This window comes from Protopterus annectens, chromosome 2.part1 (genome assembly GCF_019279795.1).
Source record: "Protopterus annectens isolate FY-2018-M chromosome 2.part1, PAN1.0, whole genome shotgun sequence".
Classification (NCBI taxonomy): domain Eukaryota; kingdom Metazoa; phylum Chordata; order Ceratodontiformes; family Protopteridae; genus Protopterus; species Protopterus annectens.
The window spans coordinates 1,424,659,688-1,424,679,501 of record NC_056729.1 but is presented as its reverse complement, the minus strand read 5'-3'; the positions used below and the strand labels follow the sequence as shown (position 1 = coordinate 1,424,679,501).

At 39.5% G+C, this 19,814-nt stretch overlaps 1 protein-coding gene across 1 annotated transcript in view; it reads left to right on the top strand.

Annotated features, from left to right (window-relative positions):
- Nucleotides 1-2,366: 2,366 nt before the first annotated feature.
- Nucleotides 2,367-19,814, top strand: part of MXD4 (MAX dimerization protein 4) — a 402,136-nt gene continuing 384,688 nt past the window's right edge. The window contains exons 1-2 of the mRNA XM_044062896.1: nucleotides 2,367-2,561; nucleotides 2,959-3,058. Coding sequence (XP_043918831.1) covers nucleotides 2,498-2,561; nucleotides 2,959-3,058 — 164 coding nt within the window. The 5' untranslated portion in view covers nucleotides 2,367-2,497. The remainder of the gene's footprint in view (nucleotides 2,562-2,958; nucleotides 3,059-19,814) is intronic.

Below are 19,814 nucleotides of genomic sequence, written 5' to 3'. Positions count from 1 at the left end.
CTCAGCAAGAGATTCTCCAATTTGATTCTTGGCTGAGGTGCTGTCCGTGCGGAGTCCGCATATCCTATGTTCACATGGGTTTCATTCATCTGGGTGCTCTGGTTTCCTCACACATTCCAAAGACATACAGTAGATGGATTGGACACTCTAAACTGGCCATTGACATGAGTGTGTGTGTGATGTGAAAGTACTACCATAGAGCAGGGCTAGCCACCTGGCAGTGTGAACCTTGGCTCTAGATGGTTGTTACTGTTGAAGTGACACTCTAACCCCATGTGCAAAAAATGGTCAAAGGGGGGGTTGTTGATGGAAGGATTCCTGTCCCTGCCAACAAAGTGCTATACTTCCATGCTGTTAAATTGCTGGAGGAGCTTAACCATACCATGGGGGTTAGCTGGGTGTAAACTGTTAGAACTGTGACCAACATCCTGTCAGCATTCATTCATGTTAGTGAATGCTGGCACTGCCAGTGTATTTTGCTGTAACTATGGGCTCTAAGAGCCAAGCCAGACCCTTGGGTCAGGCCACAGCTTTCACTCTTCTGTCACCAAAATGAGAAACACTGGCTCTCATAATGTGGAACACCTATACAGCTTGCTAACAACTTCAGCTAAGAAGCTAACATGATGGTTAAAATGTGCTACTGTCTACTATTATAAAAACCTCTTTCACTGAATTATGATTCAATAGTATTTACCATGGATTTCACTTGAAAAGTGAGTGTGTGTGTGACAGATCCCTTCAATGTGGAACTTCAAGGAACATGGGCACTTAAGACCTGAAATGAGGAAAAGTCCTTTAATGAGTTATACTTGAGAGGTATGCGGTTCGGTTCTTCTTCAAAAATCCCAGGCATGCCCACCTTTGATGCATACAGTAATAATACAAGAAAAGCCAACATGCACTGGGATTAGTCCACTGGATAAATTTGCTCTGTAAATAATACCATTCGTTTCTCTATCACACATAAATGCTGTATACTACCCTGCGGCTTTAATTACTCAAACTTCATCGTAGTACAGTGCAAAATTTTGGAATCCCAACAGCGTGTATTTACTAACGCCGTTTCTGCTTTACCCATGTTTACTTTGCGAATCATCTTCAAGCGATGAACGACTGCATTACAAACTAACAGTTTCACGCCAAACTTAACTTTGGGCTACACTCACAAAATAAACAACCGATTATTTCCTATAACAACGCTACGGTGTGCCTGCCAAACACACTGTTTCTGCCTTAGCAACAGTGATGACTTCGTACAACACTACAGAGAATTAAAGATAGGTTATTGTTACCAGAAAATCTGTCTTTACGAAAAAAGAACCAAAATGTAATTTCTCTTTCCTATTTGATCACAAATAGGGTTACCACCTGTCCCACTTTGCGGGGGCAGTTGTGTCCTGACAAAAAAAATTGTAAAAATGGCAAATGTCCTGAGATTTTAGGACAAAATTATTCCTATATTTTATGTAATAGTTGCATAAAACAGTTATTCTGTATCTAAAATAACTAAATGTTATAAGAAACAGAATAAGCAACTAAAATGCTACAAGAATAAGCTTTTATTTAGGCAAAAAAAGTTAAGTTCTAACCTTTGTACTGACCGTGGGTATGTGTTGGTCTGTAAAATCTGATGTTTATACCAAAAATGTCCACTTTGGCCATTTAAAAATCACAAAGGACCGATAACGTGTTTTCTAAATACCCTTCCGCCGCAACTAACATGTTGTGCTGTACAGAGAGAAAACATCTCGTTAACGCCTGCATTGAGAAAGCATGGATGTCACGGCATGTTTTCCTTTAACTAGCTGCCCCGCCCTAAAACAAAGTTAGGCATCCCCTTATTGCAAACACTACCCATATGTCTGCTTTTTATTTCTTTTCCCCACAGAAAATGGGTCTAGCGACTCGAAATTACAAAAATAACCTGCAAGTACAACACCGACAGGAAAGCATAAACAGAACGAGGAAATGCCTTTTGAGTATAGTATCAAAAAAGGCCATAGTATTACTTAACATAGAAACGCCCACCACTCGCTTCCTTGAGACAACGTCAAGTTCATTGCTATCTAGTGGTCTCGTGACCCTGTAGTCTTCCCTACTTAGCATGCAACTATCCTCCAACCAACATGCAGAATTCCTGCACGATAAGCCAGTCACATTGTAGAGGGTGGAGTCACTTGTACTGTTGCTAAGGTTTGGCTTCTTAATTACTAGAGTAGCCAGCCTACCAAATTGCAGTGATCGCAGTGAAACAATATTTACGAAAAACATGCCACCTTCTAATTCTGATTGGCTGTAACCATAAAAAAGGTAGGCTTTTGTCGCCGTGATGTGAAGTAGGGTTGGTGCTTGGTTTGGTCCATCAATATGTCATTAGAGCTTAGGTAGTTTATGTGCTCTTGGAAGTCCCTAGCAATCGAACTGCCTGCTTCATGTTGATTTCAGCAGTGTGATTAACCGCAGAGCGTTGTTTTTATTTTAAGAAAAAAAAATCATGGAATTGAATTCTCTTTTAGTTCTACTGGAAGCAGCCGAATATTTGGAAAGAAGAGAACGAGGTACTGGACTAATCTGGTCACCCCCCCCCCACTTAGTAGTTACTTAATATATCAGTTATTGTATGTGATTTATTTTTGTAAACAGTTATGTTTAAAATGCAGTATAACATCACAACACTTGGTTAGCTAACCACTTTAAAAATATATGTATTTTTGCAGCATACTGTATTTTTTTCCAATTTACACTTGCCAGGCATGTTCAGCTGCATAAGTTGACCTCAGTAGGCTGACATCTGCTGCAACATTTTGTTTGCTTTAGCAGGTAATCCGAGTAGGCTGTTGATGCATTATGGCAAACTGTCAGAGTACACCATGCAAATGAAAGAACGTTTGCCCTAATTTATTATTTGCACAACATCATTTTAATAAACACTCTGACTTGTTTACTTTTTATCAGAAGCAGAACATGGCTATGCATCCTCTTTACCATTCGCTAGCGAGTATTCCAGGAAAAAGACAAAAGCATCATCGCTGTCAAGGAAAAACCAAAGCAACAGGTAATTTTAGCTCTCTTTTTTCAGGTTGTTTATACTTTATTTGTATTTGGCTTCTAAACATATTTCTGCGCCCCTGTGTCAAGTCGCCATTTTCCTGTATGGGCTTGGCTGTTTTGGTTTCGTATAAACACTGCCACGCGTACAGCAGGCACTGCTTCGATTATCAAATGTGTATTGCACCACACGATTGACATTTGTATGTATATATTTTGTAATTTGGTTATGTCGTTTATGAAAGGTTCACGAGAGTAGCTCCGTTTTCACTTATCTTGTGGCACTTCTGCTTGGCTGCAGTAAAGTACTGTAAGTGCCTCTGTACTTGCTTCCTCCCTCTAACCCGATGCATTTTTGCAGGCTGTTATCCAGCTCTGAATATAATGTATTTATTTGAAGCCCTCGTGATAATAGATCGCTTGTTAAAAACAATGTCAAATTCGTTCATTCTTTGCGTAATTGTAAAACACTATTTTGTCTGCGATAATATGTAGTGCATTACAAGTATTTAACATAGTTGAAAATACTTGTGTTTATGTCTGTAAGTATTTGTTTATCTTGTGTTAGTGCCACTAACTTAGTGGCTTACTTAGAACTAGCGAATTCGACGTTCCTGCTTGGCCGAGTACATAGTGCCTAGAATGCACTGTGTACGTGCCGTTTCACTTGAAGGCGTACATACTTATTTTTCCACAAATACTGTTTGATGTGTGTTGTCTATATCCAGAGCTAAAGTTAGTCACGGGTCTTACACTGTGAACCTGACTTAATAATTAGTCTCCTGAGTACTGGAAGGGGACGCAGTTTTGGTTTGGGGAAACTGTGGCCGTGTGTGTGTGTGTGTGTGTGTGTGTGTGTGTGTGTATACTGTAGGAAGTGTGTGTAGGCGTAACTTCTGTACACAGACCCTTGTTAAAAAACCGAAATCTATTTAAATGCTTTGAAGCGACTGTTTTAAATTACGTTGATGCATACATATGTAACCTACCCACTTTTTTGTACTGGAGAAATATGGAAAAAAATTAAACTTAACTGAAAGAAACTCATAGTGGTGCAGAATGTACCAGTCGTCAGACTTGATGGAGAACTCCTTCGTATTTGCCTGTGCTTGTCATGTGTTTTACATACACAAGTTCCTCTGATAGTGCAGTCATCATCTGCTGTTTTCATAGTTTCATCTACCATTTATAGTGTCGTTCCTGACCAGCCTCAACGCTTATCTTGTTGCCCCCAACATCAACGTTGAAAATAATATTCCCAGATGTATAGGAAGGAGACACATTGTTTTCAACATATACCATTTATGCCCATGAAACTGTATAAAAGAAATACATCTCTAAAACAGCATTTTTTGCATACTTCTATGCTGTAAATATTTATTTGCTCAGTTTTAAACATTCTGTGCTTTTTGTTTCCAAGAGATGCAAAGAAAAAAATGTACTCTTGAGTGCACTGAGTATGCCTAGCTACACCATTTAAATCCTGACCACTGTTTTTAAATGTCAGATTGTTAGACTAACATTTAATAGGTACACTTTCTATAAACCTTCCTATAAATTTTATCCCCCCTCCCCACCTTCATATCATGTGGCATAGTGGATACGTTTTTTTTTCCCTAAATTCATTTATTGATTGTCTTCTTATCCAGAACCTTGAAGAGTACTCATCAAAGACATGGTAACTTTTTACTTTCTTATGTTTCATATATATATATATATATATATATTTTTTTTTGCATTAGCTTTACAGTCGCTGTGGTTAGAGCCATGCCAGCTAGAGACATCAGAGGTGGCACACCCCATTTTGTGCCTGCTAGACTTTAAAATGTGTGCATTACATATTAATAGTTGGCTAGTACTGGTGTACTAGATATGCTTGCCCCTCTGGCAAGGGCCCCTAAATCCATATCCTTCATAAATCTCCACATACACTGTAGAAGCCATGATGTAAGAAACCATTTTTTTAAAGACCATATTTTGCCTACACAAGAGCACTAATTGTCCTACCTTCAGATTTGCAATTGACATTAAAAGGTGCAAGTGAGCCATCAGAACAGTGAGGATAACTTGCTGAATTACTAAGTAATTAAAAAGTTTCTGTGAATACACATTCACATTTTTAATTCCATGCTAAGGATATGTTACACAAAAAAGCAGTTTTGTTGGAGCAGTCATGGTGGGGTTAGCATCATAGCAGTCTATATACAAATAGATTTCTTGCCAGTCTTTTGTCTGTTTTGGTTTTATATTTGCTTGCAGTGAAACCAGGCTGATCATTTGATTTTTGTTTTTGGTAAGTAGTTATGTACTCGAGGCAAAGATGCCTCCTTCTTATTTTATTTTTTTTCAAAAATGACCCAAGGGAAGTATAATGAGAGAATGTGAGAGTAATACAAAGTTCTGTAATGTTATTGCACGTTTAAAGTTGTCAGGCTATACATGCAGACTTTTGTGTAGGTTCAATGAAAAACACGGTACTTGACTGACAAGATGAAGCCTTGCATAGAAGAAGATGAGAACAGAGCAGAGAACATGAATACTCAATGATTGGGTGGTATTTGTGTATAACTGTTAGGTATAGTCGGTTCAAAAGTAGAATGAGTCTTGCTGTGTTTTTTGCTCTTTTGGAGTATACACCAAGACTTGTACAGTTTTAATGTCTACACTGCAGTGTCTTTGATAAAGATGGTGTTTTGACTGTGGTGACTTCATATGTATTTGTACACAATTCCATCAGTATGCTTCTTGATGTCCAGAAAGGTCTTGTTGAATGGATTGTTGGTGATATTTCTTTTTGGATCCTGTGACCTTTTTTTTCATATAAATGGTATTTACTTTACTGGGTTGTAATGCTTTCCCTTTTTTACTATTAGGGAAAAAAAAAATACCATATCCAGCATTCATTGTAAGCTGGTGATCCTTTACTTGTAGTTTTGCTTTTTTTTTCCTGAGATCAAGAGATTGTACTTCTCAGTAGCAGCACAACCAGTCAAAGGAGGGAATAAACAATCCTTGGTGACTGTTGATTTCTTTTAGAGAATGCTGTATATCTGCAGATTTCAAAGGAGAAAAGTGAGCAAAGAGTGCAAGAGGGTAGATGTTATAGACAAAGCATACAAGATTCCAAGAGTTCAGGTGCAACCTTGGTCTCTCCAGTTGCTCCCCACCAGATGAATAGCTGTTCCTGGTTCTTGGGGATGGCATCAGTGGAAAGAACTTTGCTTGTGTAGTTCTGTTCCTGTGTTCAGTCATGAGGACCGTAAGATGCCTAGCCATGTCTGCCATTAAGTAGACACACTGAAGTGCATGCCTCCCTTTTCAGGCACTTAGTAGTAGTACTGTATTTCCAAATCAGACAGGGCTATATGACCTTCCTGGTATAAATTGATGTCTACCCATCTAGTGATCAAAACTAGCCTTAAAGATAATCAAAGCAGTATTTTGTTTGACCTGTAATGGTAACTATTTTCATAGGCTCTGAATATATTGAGTTAGCAATATCTGTTTAGCAGATCTCGTTTATTTATTGGTGTACATTAAGGTGCAGGTGTTTGTAGAGCCACTGCTGTTTGCAAAGAAATGGTTCAAATAGGATTTGTTCTTCCATACTTTGAAAAATTAAAAATTTCAGCTTTCAGGCTACTGAGTATAAGTAGACTTGTGCTGATCTGTTGAGATAGTTGAAGGATTTAAGGCCTTTAACCTTCTTGGTGAGGTGCATTTGTGGACTTTATAGTCGAGCAGTGTGCTTCAATTCAGACCTGTGAACTCCTGTTTTGGAGGAATGTTTCTATTTTTTTATTTTATTTATTTTATTTTACATTTGTTGACCGGGCTAGTCCAACTGGATACATGTCCATTTTCAGTAGAGGCCCGGGGAGAAAAGCTCCAGAAAAAAAAACATACACAAAATTTAAAAGAAATATAAGTCTACAAAAGGCATCACCATACAATATTACAATATTCAGTTAAAGTTTACATAAAAAAAATTGTAAAATTGAATTAAATAGTCAAATATGGAAAATAGTACTCAAGACTCATAAGCATTAGTATTTAAGTAAAAAAGATGGGTTAGTTAATAGAGTGTAGAATATAGAGGTTTATAGGTAGGAATATAGCGGTTGTAGAGTGTAACCGTCAATAAAGGATAACAGTTAGTCAGGGTTGGTACAAGAGCATAACCAGTGGTTGGTGAGAAAAAAAAATAGATTAGTTTTGAATTGTGGGAGAGAGGTCTGAGAAGTAAGATCATGTGGTAGTTGATTCCATACTTTACCAACAGAGTTAGAGAACAAGGAGTCACCTGCTAGGTTTTTTGATAAGGTAGTATGAATCCACATTTTGTTTGAGGAGCGCAGATTCTTCAGGCTATTATATGGTATGAGGGCAGAAAGAATTGGAGTGTTGCTGGGTTGGTATAAGGCTTTATGGGCTATTGTAAGTTGGTTAAATCGTAGCTGGTTAAGGAGTTCAAGCCAGCCCAGTTGTTTTAGATTCAGACAGTGATGAGTCCTGAAAGGTGAATTTGTAGCAAATCTAGCAATATTGTTATATGATATAGCTAGTTTGTTGAGATTATTTTTAGAAAAGTTAGTATATATAGGGGAAGCATAGAATAGGGTAGAGATTAAGTGGGTTCTAGCTATTGCGGTCCTGGCTTCTGGTGTAAGGAAATGTTTGATTCTATAAAGGGATCCTAGTTTTCTGTTAATTGATTTTATTGTAGTATTTATGTGGGTGTCATAGTTTAGGTGATTATCAATTGTAATTCCTAGGAGTTTGGTGGTGGGGTCAGGAGAAATAAGGGTGCCATTATTGGATGTAAGAGTGAAGTGTAGAGGGGTAGACATTTGGGTAGGAGTAAAGAGCAAAAGTTTTTTTTTTTTCAGGTTAAGGAGAAGACAACGGTTAGAGAACCATTGTTCTACAGTGCTGAAAGCTTTTTGTGTAAGAGAATGAAGTTTGGTTTGGGATGTGGTTGAACAAATTACAGTAGAGTCATCTGCATATTGAATGCAGGTGGAGAGTGGAGTGGATAGATGAAGGTCATTTATAAAAATGGAAAACAGTAGAGGGCCTAATATGGAACCCTGAGGACACCTAGAGAGATGGGGAGGAGATTCGAAAGATGATTTTGCCAGAGAACTGCCTGTTGTCTATTTTCAAGGTAGGATGTAAAGTAGTTCATAGGTAGGCTGTCAAGTGAGAGGGACTTCAGTAGGTGTAGGAGGAGTTGGTGGTTAACCATGTATTACTTATGCACAGGATTTTCCTAATTTTTTTAGTTATGTCCCTATTTTCATGCTTGATTTACTCATTTTGACAAACTTCTGAATCCTTCTCATCAAATGTACTTTTTAAGCTGTATATGACCAACATACCAGTGGCAACAGTAAGACACACATCTTACATCTCTCTTTTTCTGAAACAAGATTAAATGAACTTGTGTGGTATACATTTGCAGTGCAATTCAGTCTACTGATTTTTATATTGTTTCATACTGTACTTACATTGTTCCATTATTTTTGTTGCTCTGTTTTTAAGTGAGTAGTATCCCACGCTGCTTCTGGAAGCCGGAAGAGTTGCATGCTACTTGGTATTCAAATTTTATGTTACTAGATGCCCATATTTTTAGTGGGGTGTATGTACTTTTCATGGGCCTTTGTTCCTCTTTTAGTGTCTGCAGGTTGAGAGCATGTTTCAGTTTATATTTACCAAGTGGAGCATTGTATTCAGTGATTGGTTTGTCAAGGGAAGCATGCCGTCAGTAATTTCTGTCACACAGAGTAGAAAGTCCCATTTGGTATAGTGGCAGTTGTTCTCTGCTCGTGGCCCCAGTAATCTGCTTAGTGTCTCCCTACATAAGCTTAGTCCAGAGTCATGATCTCATTTCAAAAGAGACAAATCACACACAACATAATCCCGTATCAGAATCACATTTATTGGCCAAGTTTGCATGCATACAAGGAATGTGACTTTGGTTTCAGTGACTCTCCAAGTGTGAATTGCAGTGGATATAAAAAGTGTATACACACCTGTTAAAATGCCAGGTTTTTGTGATATAAAAATGAGACCACACTAAATCATTTCAAAACTTTTCCCACCTTTAATGTGACATATAAACTTGTACAGTTCAATAGGAAAACAAACAAATCTGTTGGGGGGGGGAGGGTTATAAAAAAAAAACTTACAATAAGCTGGTTGCATATGTGTGCACACTTTTAAAATAATACTTTGAAGCACCGTTTGATTTAATTACAGCATTCAGTCATCTTGGGTACACACCTACCATCAGTTAAATAGACTGATTAACCCTAAATAAAGTTCAGCTGTCCTAGTAGGATTTTCCTGACATGTACTCAGTTGCATGCTACAGCAAAAGCCATGGTTTGCAGAGAGCTTACAAAGCATCAAAGGGATCTCATTGTTGAAAGGTGTCAGTCAGGAGAAGGGTACAAAAAATTTCCACAACATCGGATATAGCACGGAACGCAGTGAAGACAGTCATCAAAAAGTGGAGAAAATATGGGACAACAGTGATGTTGCAAAGAACTGGACGTCTCTCCAAAATTGATGAAAAGACAAGACGAAAACTGGTCAGGGAGGCTGTCAAGAGACATATAGCAACACTAAAGGAGCTGCAGGAATTTCTGGCAAATGCTGGTTGTGTATTACATGTGACAACAATCTCCTGTATTCTCCGTATGTCTGGGCTATGGGGTAGGGTTGCATGATGGAAGCCTTTTCTTACACAGAAAAAACATCCAGGCCATTTGTAAAACAATACATAGTCTCCCAAAACCATGTGGGAAAATGTGTTATGGTCTGATGAGACCAGGGTTGAACTTTTTGGCCACAATTCCAAAAAGTACGTTTGGCACAAAAACGACAATTTGCATCACCAAAAGAACACCATCCCAACGGTGAAGCATGGTGGTGGCAGTATCGTGCTTTGGGGTTGCTTTTCTTCAGTTGGAACTGGAGCTTTAGTCAAAGTGGTGGGAATTTATGAACAGTTCCAGATACCAATCACTTTTGGCCCAAAACCTTCAGACGTGTGCTAGAAAGATGAAGATGAAGAGGAATTTCACCTTTCAGCATGACTGTGACCCCAAGCATACATCCATATCAACCAAAGAATGGCTTCACCAGAAGAAAATTAAAGTTTAGGAATGGCCCAGCCAGAGCGCAGACCTAAGTCCAATAGAAAATCTATGGGGTGACCTGAAGAGGGCTGTGCACAACAGATGCCCTCTCAGTCTGACAGATTTAGAGCGCTTTTGCAAGGAAGAGTGGGCAAATATTGCCAAGTCAAGATGTGCCATGCTGATAGACTCCTACCCAAGAAGACTAAATGCTGTAATTAAATCAAAAGGTGGTTCAACAAAGTATTAGTTAAGGGTGTGCACACAACCAGCTTTTTGTAAGATTTTTATTTTTTTATATTTTTTCCCCTAACAGATTTGTTTGTTTTTCAATTGAATTGTACAGGTTATAGGTCACATTAAAGGTGGGAAAAGTTTTGAAATAATTTTTGTGGTTTAATTTTTTATATCACAAAAACGTGGCATTTTAACAGGGATGTATACACTTTTTTATATCCACTGTACATAAATGATATACATGCAACTATTAAAACAAGACAAACATACATGCAACTATTAAAAACAAGACAAAAGAGTAAATATACATATACATACAAGGTGAAAAGTGCAACTCAGTGCAAGAAATACTGAAATAAACTCTGAAGGAAACCAGTATTTACAATATGTAAATAGTACTGCAGAATCCTCAGAGGTTTGGGAAATAGAGTACCCCAACCTAATAATCTGAGTTAACCACTGTTCTTATATCTGCTTGTTTTGGTGCGTATTTATCTATAATGCCTGGCTGATGGTAATAGTTCAGAAAGATGGTGGCCTGGGTGTGAAGGGTCAGTGATGATCTTCCTTGCCCTTTTCATGATTTCTGAATAGTGCAGGTCCTGTAAGGAGGGCAAACTAGCACCAATGATATTTTCGGCAGACCTGACTATTCAGTGTACCCTATTTTTGTCATAGTCAGACAGAGATCCAAACCACAATGTTATGGATGAGCTGAGAACAGACTCGTTGACTGCTGTGTAGAACTGAATCAACAGTCCCTGTGGGAGGATGAACTTCCTCAGCTGTCACAGAAAGTACATTCGCTTTTGTGCCTTTTTTATGATAGACCCTACATTGGTCTCCCACTTGGAAGTCCCGGATGAATGGGTGATCTAATGCTGTATGGCAATACCCGTCTTCTAAGAAGTAAGACAGGAGACGTGCCCTAAATTAGGTCTTAGACTTGAATGAACAGCACAAGAATCATACAAATTTGTACTTGGATGTCCCCCTTGTCCCCAAAATTACCTCTGTGAACTGTCTAAATATTAACACGTGTATCCTCAGTGGTTGTAATAAAGTGTGCTTCATTCACACTTGGTATATCATATTCAGATGTGATGGTGCTTATAGTGGAACAAGGGAGTGACAGTAGTGGTGTTTTTTGTCTGTCTTTTTAGCTTCCTGCCCCCTGAGGTAAAAAATGTCATTGGCTATGTCTGTTTTCCAGCTGACTCAAAGAAATACAGTGTTGAGGATTCTCTTATAGCTGACATCCTGGTACCTTATTGCAGCCCAGACTCGTAATTAAGGTGAGGCAGATTATCAGTATGATCATCAAACATGGCTTGCATGTAGCTCCGCTATATGCATTGATTAATGCTTCCTGTGTGTAAAACAAGCTAAAGCATTGCTTGTTTAACTCGTTCGCACCTGGCAACCCTCTCTTAATGAAGTGTCAGATACCCATTTTTTTTACGCTGCCAGGCTGAGCAACAGTTGATGCGAGTTCTGAGTTGCAGTAAATCTAAACTGAAAAATCTTTTAAATTGAATAAGTAAAGCAGCTTAGTGCCTGAGTTGTTCAGTTTGTGCTTTTCTTGCATTTAAGGTTTTACTTGCTTTGCAGAATAGTGCAATTTCAGTACAATGATTTAAACTGCATTTTAGTAATAGGACTATGTATGGTCTGCCTCTGAAGCAATGTAGACTTGGTTAAGATAAGGCAGCCAGTTAATGTGTTAAAACATTTTAAATATGATGCATCCACTCACAAACAATTACTTTGAAGAGCAGCAGAGACTTATATTTTATGCCACTGCAAGTGTAATACTGTGGGTGGAGTGTAGTTGGGGGAGAGTGTTTTGAGAAATGTACCTTGTGATTGATTAGTTTAATTGAATGTCCTTTAAAATTTCAGGAAAGGTGTGGGTTCTCTGGTTTTGAGTCTTGGCTGTAAGTAAGCTATGACTGAGGACTTGCTACAGAAGCCCAGTTTTTAATTGCAAATGCAGTGGATAGCATTGTCGCCTCACAGCAAGAGTATCCCTGGTTCAATTCTCTGCTAGGGTTACTTCTGTTTGGAGTCTAGATGCCCTCCCTGTGTTTGCGTGGGTTTCCTCCAGGTACTCCAGTTTCCTCCCACATTCCAAAGACATGGAGCTGGTGGAGTGGACCCTCTAAATTGGGCCCTAGGTGTGTGGTGGGGATGAACTACTGTGGCAGGGCTAGCCACCCGGCTGTGTAAACCTTGGGTCTAAATGCTTGCTACAGTTGGAGTGACACCCCAAATGCAGAGAGGTTCTGGATGGATGGATGAAGGACTGTTTGTATTAGAATAGGCTACTCATTGTTTTGCACGTTAATTTAAGCTTTTAATCCTCTTCATAACGGTTGCATTCAGTTTATCCAGTGAGTTTTGGATTGTGTATTGTTTTACATTTGGGAAGGCTGTTCTCTCATCCATCACTGTTTCTGTGAAGTGCATTGAGTCTTCCACATTGCATAGTCAGATCAGTGTGCTGTCTGGCTCTTGCACATCTCTCCCTTTGTTTTGAAGTTGGTGGCTACTTGAAGTTTTGACACATGAATCATTTGCTCTATGTCATTTTTCAGGATAGTCTGAATGTCAGGCTTGTACATTGTTGAAGTAGGCAGTTCAAGACTTGCTTTTCTTCCTTTTTAGCTATGTATACTTGTTATGTGTCTTAGAATAAGTTCTCGAGAATGGCAGGCAATACTCAAAATGGGTCCTGACAACTGAGGGAGATATGACTACCCCCTAGATCTGTTTCCTTATTTATACTTCCTGCTGTTGTTTCTTCTGCTACTGATTTAAGGGTTAGGGGGTTGTTTTCCAGTTTTTTTATTTTATTTTGGACATTGCTGTTCTCTTGCTAAGTCTCTGGACATCCTTTCATACTTCTGATGTATCAGGTTGCATTACCTTTTTTGTCTCCATTAGCAAAAATACATTTTTTCTGTGCAGCCCTCTGTAATGAAAATTACTTAATCATGTACTGACCCTTTGATATTCGGTTTGACCATATTTTAATTTGAATGAGTTACCTTGCACTTTGACCCTCCTGTATTCCTTTGCTTCAGCAGTGCTTCACCCATAGTGTAGTCCTTAGAAACACTGTAAATCTGATTTAAACTGCTAATTTGTGTGATAGTTAGGCATTTAGCATTCTATTGTTAAGTCTAAAGGTGAAATCTGCAGCAGTTTTCCTGGTTATCCTGTTGCATGCACTTTTTCTTCTTGTGCCTCATTGTCTTCCAGATCTGCTAAAATTCTTTCCCTCAACAGTAATTACATGATTTTCCCTTTGGAGGTAGGTTGATAGTCTTATATGATTCTAGTCATAGTCTTCCTCCCACATTTTTGAAGGGGAAAATAATACATTTTCAGACTTAAGGAGCCTTGCTCTTCTTACATGATTATTTAAAAATGTTCCCCAGGCATACCTCTCAACTGTCCAGATTTTCGTAGAATGTCCAGATTTTGGCCCACTATTTATGCTCTGTTTTTCATAAAGTTGTGGTTTTCTGGCAAATTAGTGGTAAATCAGTAAAGATTACAGTTAGAAAAATGACATATTGAGTTTCAGATTTTATATCCTTCAGAAATTCATGCTAATGCAACACCTGCTATTCTATCACCTTTCTAAGTTTGTAAGAGAAATATTTAAAAATTGCCCCTATTTTTGAGCCTTTGTCCCACTTCTGTTTATGGCTTTGTCCAGATTTCTTACTCTGAGGTGAGCTTTATGTCCCTAAGTAGTATGGTGAACTTCATCTGGCCTTGTGCACCTTTAGGTTTTAACTCTTTCAGGGCAGGACCTGTCCTCCTCTGAGAGGTTTGGGATTACCATGTCACCCCTTCCCCTTGTCTTGGGGACTACTGTTGGCTGAATTTGGAAAGTCTTCCTTGTCCTCCTTCATTAATACTTAGTTGGTACTAATATTTGTTTAGCAGGCCTCTTTCACTACGTAGTTAACATCTTCACCTTCATTTAAAAACTTGGTAGTCTTTCCTTTTATTAGTCCTTTATATATCTGTAAGAGTGCTTTTCCTGTTTGAATTGGATTCCCCCTTCAGTTTTTGATATTTACATTTTTTTTACTTCTTTTCCTACTTCTTTCTGCTTTAATTGAAGTTAAATGTTGCTTTTCCTTAAAAGTACTATAGATTTTTGTGTTTGTGCCCAAAAGCCAGCTGACTATCAGGCCCATTCCCCTATGTTCTTATGACCTGTTGCATTCCTGTAGGATGAGAGCCCATTCATTCCATGAGGGTAGCTGATTTGTCCCATTCATTCCCTGCCGAGGCAAGAGTCTAGTATGGAGGCAGGCCGTCATTGTGTCCTGGGTAGGTCTATATCCCTGTCTGCATCCAGCCCTCATCCCCTGTAGTGGCCAGTAGTAACTTTAATCCTACAGTCTGAAAGGGGCTTGCCTCCACATGAGAGCCTCCCAAGTCTGTGTGCAGCACACGGCTACTACAGCCTTACAAGTTGCATTCTGTTGCAGTAACGTGGCTTGCTTTCAAGGTCAGCATTGAAATAGATGTAGCTACTGTATTCCCCCACAAGAGTTGAGAAGGCATTGGTCATTCACTCCCATCATTTTCCTTCCAGATTTCTGGTCCAGTAATCAGACTCTGATCATCTGGGGTGCAGCTGTACCACAGGGACAGGCTAGTGCTTTTTATGTTTGCATGTTCTAAATGAAAGTTGTTTTCTCTAATGACCTATCATTGATATGCCACCACATTTTGTCAACCCTCTTTGTGACTGTAAAGTGAATCCAATGCTGGGCAACTCTGGTTTTTACATGAACCCAGTGGTTGCCCAGTTCTAATCTGAAATCATGTAATACTAGGACATTCAGTAGGCTTTAAACTTGACATCAGAGGCCTGCCCAGGGAATTTGGAGTGAGCTTGCCGTCTTGGTGTAGCTTGTGTCAAATGTTCTAGGTACTGTAGTCCTTCAACAAAGCACCCTCCTTTTCTGCCACCCTGAGGTTACTTTGTCTGTCGTCACAATGAAAAGGCAGTTCTCTATGAAACACTAGGATTGTGCTGGCATTCCTGGTCTGCATTTGTGGCCTGTATTCCTACCAACAGCGTTTTCCTTCTCTAAATACAGATTTATTTTTCCTTGATCTCTTGATTAGTGGGCTATACTTTTTTATTTTATTATTTATTTATTTATTTTTTGGCCTCTTTTCTTGCAGTATGTTTCTTTTTTCCTCTTTCTTCTAAATCATGTACCCTTGTGTGTCCTGGTTTTCATTGTGACTGGTTCCCACTACTGGCATAGTATCAAAACAGCATCAAGAGTGCTTTTCAGTCATTGTAACTATGTCGGGCAGTTTTTTTGACCTAGATGATGGTTACAGTTACTAGCTACCATTCATTTTCTTTTGTTCCCCTGATGTTTTTTTTGCATCCTCAGTGTACTTTTCCATTATGCTCCTAATTCTTCTCATATTATTTCCATTATTAAAGTTTATGTAATCAAGTTTTTTGGGGGAAGAGAATACATTTGCCTTTTGTGGGCTTCTCCCTTGGCTAGCATGTAAATGCTTGCTGATAACTTGCCATTTAGCATCCAGGATCTTTTTCCAGGCAGATATATACTATAGTACTGTTCTAGGCTTGCATTTTTCCAAGTGGATTCCTAGGCCCTAATGAAGTCAAAACCCTTGAGTTTTGCAGCTCATTTTCTTCACCCTTCCCATTTTGGAAGATGTAGCTGGATATGCTAGTTGGGATTCACTTCAGATGATCGAGTTTCCGAAATCTTGAAACTCATATGATCGAGACCATATGTTCGAGTTTTCAGAAACTCGAACATCAAAAGTGAAAATAAAAAACAGATTTAAAGATGTTTTTGCAGGGGGCAAGCCCCCCTGCACCCCCACACCCCCTACTTAAATTTACTAACTCTGAGATCGTGCTACAGTGGGGAAAAGGGAACTCTCCTGTTTCGTGCTTCTGCAAACACTGCGGAACGAGAGATTTCCCTGTTCCCTGCTGTAGCACAGTCTCGGACTTCATATATTTAAGTAGCAGGGGTGCAGAGGGCTTGTCCCCCAGCAGAATCCCTCACCTAAGGCACTCACACACACTTTATTTAACCCCCCTTCAGATGTTCGAGTTTTCTCCACCATATGAGTTTCGAGATTTCAGAAACTCTTGTCATCTGAAGTGAACCTGCTAGTTGTTACAGGCCCCTCCTTACTCATCCCAAATATTGCTGTGATCTCCCTTTTCAGCTAGGTTATATGCCCTTTCATAGCTACTTCCATTCCTGATATTGTTTTTATCTGAGACTTATAGTTGGATTTTTGCATTTAAATGACTGCTATAGCCATTGAGACTTTACACAGAGATTATATTTTAACACTAGTTTTAACAAAAACTTGAAGTAAAAATAAAAGGAGAAGAAAGCCAGAGCAAAAATTGGCACAGTACAGTTTTGAGTCCAAAATGGACAAATTAACAATCCTGTGGTACTGAGGGAATGAGGTATCATCAGAATTGTAGATGTTCTTCGTGTTTCACTGTTGCAGTCATTACATTTGGGTTCTCTAGCTGCAGGTAGCCCTTAGCCGGTCTGAATATCAAAGTCTTGGATTCCTGTGTCGGATGCTGCCTATTCTTCCTTGACGTCAGGTCGTCAGGGGTATAAAACATGCAGCTGACGCCATTACATCTGTCTTTCTTGCCGCACAGTAGCAGCAGTTCACAAGTTATGGTCGGCAGACTCCTGAAATTTTCGTTTTTGAGTTTCAGAACCGAAGTCTTCAAAAAAGCTAAGTACCCTGTTGGGGATCCTTTTTCTTGCTCTTAACCGATGTCAGTAAAAGTTAACAATGGTCTTACCTGCGGAAAGCAAATACCTCAAAGATTTTCATTCGTACTGCATTCCTTGCTTAGGCCCAGACCACGACGTCCCTCGCTGTCAGTTTTGTGCCTTATTCAACCCGCGAACTATTCGTCGTCTGTCAGTTTTTGCAGCAAATTATTTTGGTACTCAGTATAACTATCCAGAAAGGGCTTTGGTAAGCCATCCGACTACCGATATTCTGAAAAAACATAAGGATAAAGACAGAGACCGCATCGGTCCAAAACTGACAACGACACTTCCGTAAGCTAGTTGCCAGTTCACCGGTACTCAGTGAGGCGCTTTTGCAGCCCCTGATAACTGCTGCTTCAGATTCGCAGGTCTCTACTGAGACCCATTCGAAGTCCGGTATGCTGCGAGATGCTTCTTCGACTGTGGAACCTGCGGATGTCTCTACCTTGGATGGGTTTGGAGCCGCTGTGCAGGCACCGGCGTTTGAGGGTGTATTCAGGCCTACAGATTTGCATTGGAAACAGACGCCATCTTCTTCATCAAGGCCTAAAACTCCATCTTCATCAAGGCCTAAAACTCGACCTACACCTAGAAAACTGATGTCCAAAACTGCATAGTCAGACCCATATGCCTAAAGAACAAATAGAATGGCTGAATACCTTATTCGTTTAATTAGGGGAAGCCAGCCTAAGGTTTACAATTCCCTGATAAGATTATAAGGTTGATTAGGATAATATATATTAGGGATTGGAGGCAAAAATTACAGTGGTTGGGTCCCTTTGTGATGATTTCTGTTTGGGCAGAAGAACCAGGCAGGGGTGTCCTCGTTCCCGTTTGTTATTTGCACTATATTTAGAATCGCTGGCAAAGAAAATAAGAGACTCAGAAATTCAATGATATATTTGATATGGTAGTCAAGAAAAGATGGCTGTGTTTGCAGATGATATTGTTTTATAGCTGATAAAACCAGAAAAGGCGATTTCAGTGTTGTGGAACATTTTGAGGCAGTTTCATATCTTTTCGGGATACATTAATGAAGCTAAAACAAAGGCAGTAGGTGTAAATTATGTACCCACTCAGAATTGGTTCAGCAGTATCCATATTTGTGGGGACATGATAAAATAAAGTATTTATAAGTATAGATTAAAAAGAACTCTGGTGTGGTAGCTAAGGAAGTGATTAAACAAACAGTAATACAAAAATTGAGAAATTGGAAGCTCTGTTATATGGATAGCAAAATACAAGTAGTTTAAAATGTTTTTAGTCCCTTTAGTTTTATACACAGGTTAAGCATTTTTTTTTATCAACCAGAGAAGTTGTGGGTAGTAATTTATAAAGAGCTGAATGATTTTATCTATGAGGGGAAGATGACAAGAGTCAACTGTGATCGTGCAGGTGGATGCTTCGAACCATGGGGTGGGGGCTTTACTCAGCCAGGTTTCCTCAGAGGGAAAATAGCACCCAGTTGCATATCTCAGCCATAGACTCCATCCTAGGGAGGAATGTTATGCAGCAGTAGAAAAAGAATGTCTAGCCATAGTGTGGGCATTGCAGAAACCTCAACCTCCTCTGTATTGAAGGAAATTCACTGTAGTTACAGACCACAATCCCTTAACATGGCTACATCGAGCCAGCTAGAAAAAATGCAAAGTTATTAAGGTGGAACCTATGGTTGCAGGCATATAATATTGTGCAGCACATTTCTGGAGTCAGCAATGCCAGTACAGATTGGCTGTCAAAACAGGGTATGTGTTAATGGTTTCCCAGACAGACTCCTGTCCCAGAAACTGTTTCTCCAGGATCACTGGAAAGACTAGTAGCTTGAGTCTTCAAAAGAGGAGAGAGATGTGATGATGTGAAGTATTGCCACCTGTGCCAGGAGAAGTAGGGCAGTGGATGTGTAACATATGCCAGCATAGCTAGCTGGAGTTTTGTAAATAATTGTATGTCGTTTGTATATCAAGCTGGTTTGTACAGGAGCTTGTTTTGAAAATGTATTTGTAAAGCTGCTTGTGTTAAAATGTTCTTGGCTAGGCTTATAAGGGCTTCCGGACCAATAGCCTAGTATTGTCCTGTAAACCTGTGCGTGAGACCTAGAAATGATTTTTCTTGCCCTTATCTACCTATGAGGATTCTGATGCAGAGGATTCCATTCCCTCTGCTTCCCCTCCAGAAGATTTTTCTTTTGGTGAAACCTTCCACACTCTTGGGGAGCATTTCCGCTGGGAAAGCCAGGGTTACTCTGACTCCAAAAAGAGGCTTAGGGCATTCTTATCCCTCCCTCAACACAGGCCTTTAGCTATCCCTCCTGTTCTGGACATTGTAGATGATGCCTTCTTGGAATCTAGCCTGGTCCCAGACACTTTACCTCCAGATCCCAGAAAACCTGACCGGTATTACAGAGTACCTGACTCTCACAAGTTCCTCTTCAAAAATCCTACTGTGGATCCAGAGACCATTTCCCAAGGACCAAAAGGCATTAAGGCTACTGCTGCCAAAAACCCTACCCCCTCTGATAGAGATTCCAGGGCCT